This window comes from Hoplias malabaricus, chromosome 3, assembly GCF_029633855.1.
Source record: "Hoplias malabaricus isolate fHopMal1 chromosome 3, fHopMal1.hap1, whole genome shotgun sequence".
NCBI classification, from domain to species: domain Eukaryota; kingdom Metazoa; phylum Chordata; class Actinopteri; order Characiformes; family Erythrinidae; genus Hoplias; species Hoplias malabaricus.
In genome coordinates this window covers 5,527,154-5,528,812 of record NC_089802.1, presented here as the reverse complement: position 1 = coordinate 5,528,812, position 1,659 = coordinate 5,527,154, and the positions used below count along the sequence as shown (strand labels likewise).

The following is a 1,659-nucleotide window of genomic DNA, read 5'->3' as shown; positions in this document are numbered from 1 at the left end:
ACTCCTCACAGACAGTCACCCGGAGGAAACCCACGCAGACACAGAGAGAACACACCACACTCCTCACAGACAGTCACCCGGAGGAAACCCATGCAGACACAGGGAGAACACACCACACTCCTCACAGACAGTCATCCGGAGGAAATCCACACAGACACAGGGAGAACACACCACACTCCTCACAGACAGTCACCCGGAGGAAATCCACGCAGACACAGGGAGAACACACCACACTCCTCACAGACAGTCACCCGGAGGAAATCCACGCAGACACAGGGAGAACACACCACACTCCTCACAGACTGTCACCCGGAGCGGGAATCGAACCCACAACCTCCAGGCCCCTGGAGCTGTGTGACTGCAACACCTACCTGCTATGCCACCGTGCCGCCATATTATTGTAATTTATTATTTATCTTCAGATGCAGACTGAACTGATATATATTCAGTAAAGAGCCCGAAAATGTATCTGGAAATGACTGCTCTCTGGATTCAAAATGTGATTAATTTCATGGTATTTTCCTTATTTTGTTAGTGATTATTCTTCAGTTTCTCACCGCTCATTCCACTGCAGGCAAACAGACCGATGGGGCCCATGTAGGTCTCATAGGGGTTACTGACAGTGTTGTAGAGCGTAATGAGGATACTGCCTGCAGAGCCCAACAGAGACAATGACAGCAGACCCACCACCAGACCCTGCAGAGCAACTGCAGCGCCACCTATCTGCTCCAGCTTCGCAAACACTGAAAGAGAAACAGAGACGGTGTTGGCTAATGATATTAATAATAAATCCATTAACCAATCTGCAGTACTGTGCAAACGTTTTAGGCACCAGAGAATATGAGTTTTAAAAAGCTATTTATCTGAGCAGTAAGTGTTTATTTGCCAAAAAACAACAAACAAACATCAAATAACACCCAACATTAGAATAAAATCAAATCACATTAATCCAGTTTGATCCTCTGTGTGTGAATGTGTCGGTTTAACTTTTTCCAAATATCATTATTTATACTCCAAAGTTGTTTAGGACGGTATTTGTCTAATATCTGAATCTTAACTGAAGTCTTTTCCTACGCCAGTGTCTTACCTGGAACAACATTGTTAGTATCGAACCTTGGACACCCCTCTTTCTTCTCACTACCATTGAACAGACCCATCTTGATGGTGGCAGAGCCATTAAATATTTCGTTGCCCAAAGGTCCACAAGCCATTTTGGACTGAACCCAGTCTGTTGACATCCCATAGCCTAGAATACCCACTGCGGCAACTTGTAAGATTGCACTGGACAAAAAGTACATTATCTTCTTGGTGGACGGCATGGTCTTCTTGTTTGTCAACGTATTCTCTCAGTGGTTCCCAGATGAACAGCTCCGTGTCCGGTCTCGTTGGGCTCAGAACACTTCCTCAGCTCTCTGTTAGGGGTAAAGAATACTGTTCCCACAAGAGTGAATTACTGTACTGGGTTGAGAGAAGAGAGAGAGAGCAGAAGTGATAAAGAGTGGTCATGTATGACTGCTGGTCTGGGATCAGGTTAATGGTCCTCCTATGTTGGGTAAAAGCAGGACTTCAGAGGAGAAGACTGATTCCAAATCAGGACTTAAACAAAACCCCCACCCCTCTCCCAATGTATAATAAACTCATTAGACCTTTGCTCTGGCA

At 45.4% G+C, this 1,659-nt stretch overlaps 1 protein-coding gene across 1 annotated transcript in view; it reads right to left on the bottom strand.

Annotated features, from left to right (window-relative positions):
• LOC136690821 (clarin-3) overlaps positions 1-1,319 on the bottom strand; it is a 5,442-nt gene extending 4,123 nt beyond the window's left edge. Inside the window, exons 1-2 of the mRNA XM_066662858.1 lie at positions 1,088-1,319; positions 558-743 (exon numbers count right to left, since the gene is read on the bottom strand). Coding sequence (XP_066518955.1) covers positions 558-743; positions 1,088-1,319 — 418 coding nt within the window. The remainder of the gene's footprint in view (positions 1-557; positions 744-1,087) is intronic.
• Between the last annotated feature and the right edge of the window lie 340 nt (positions 1,320-1,659).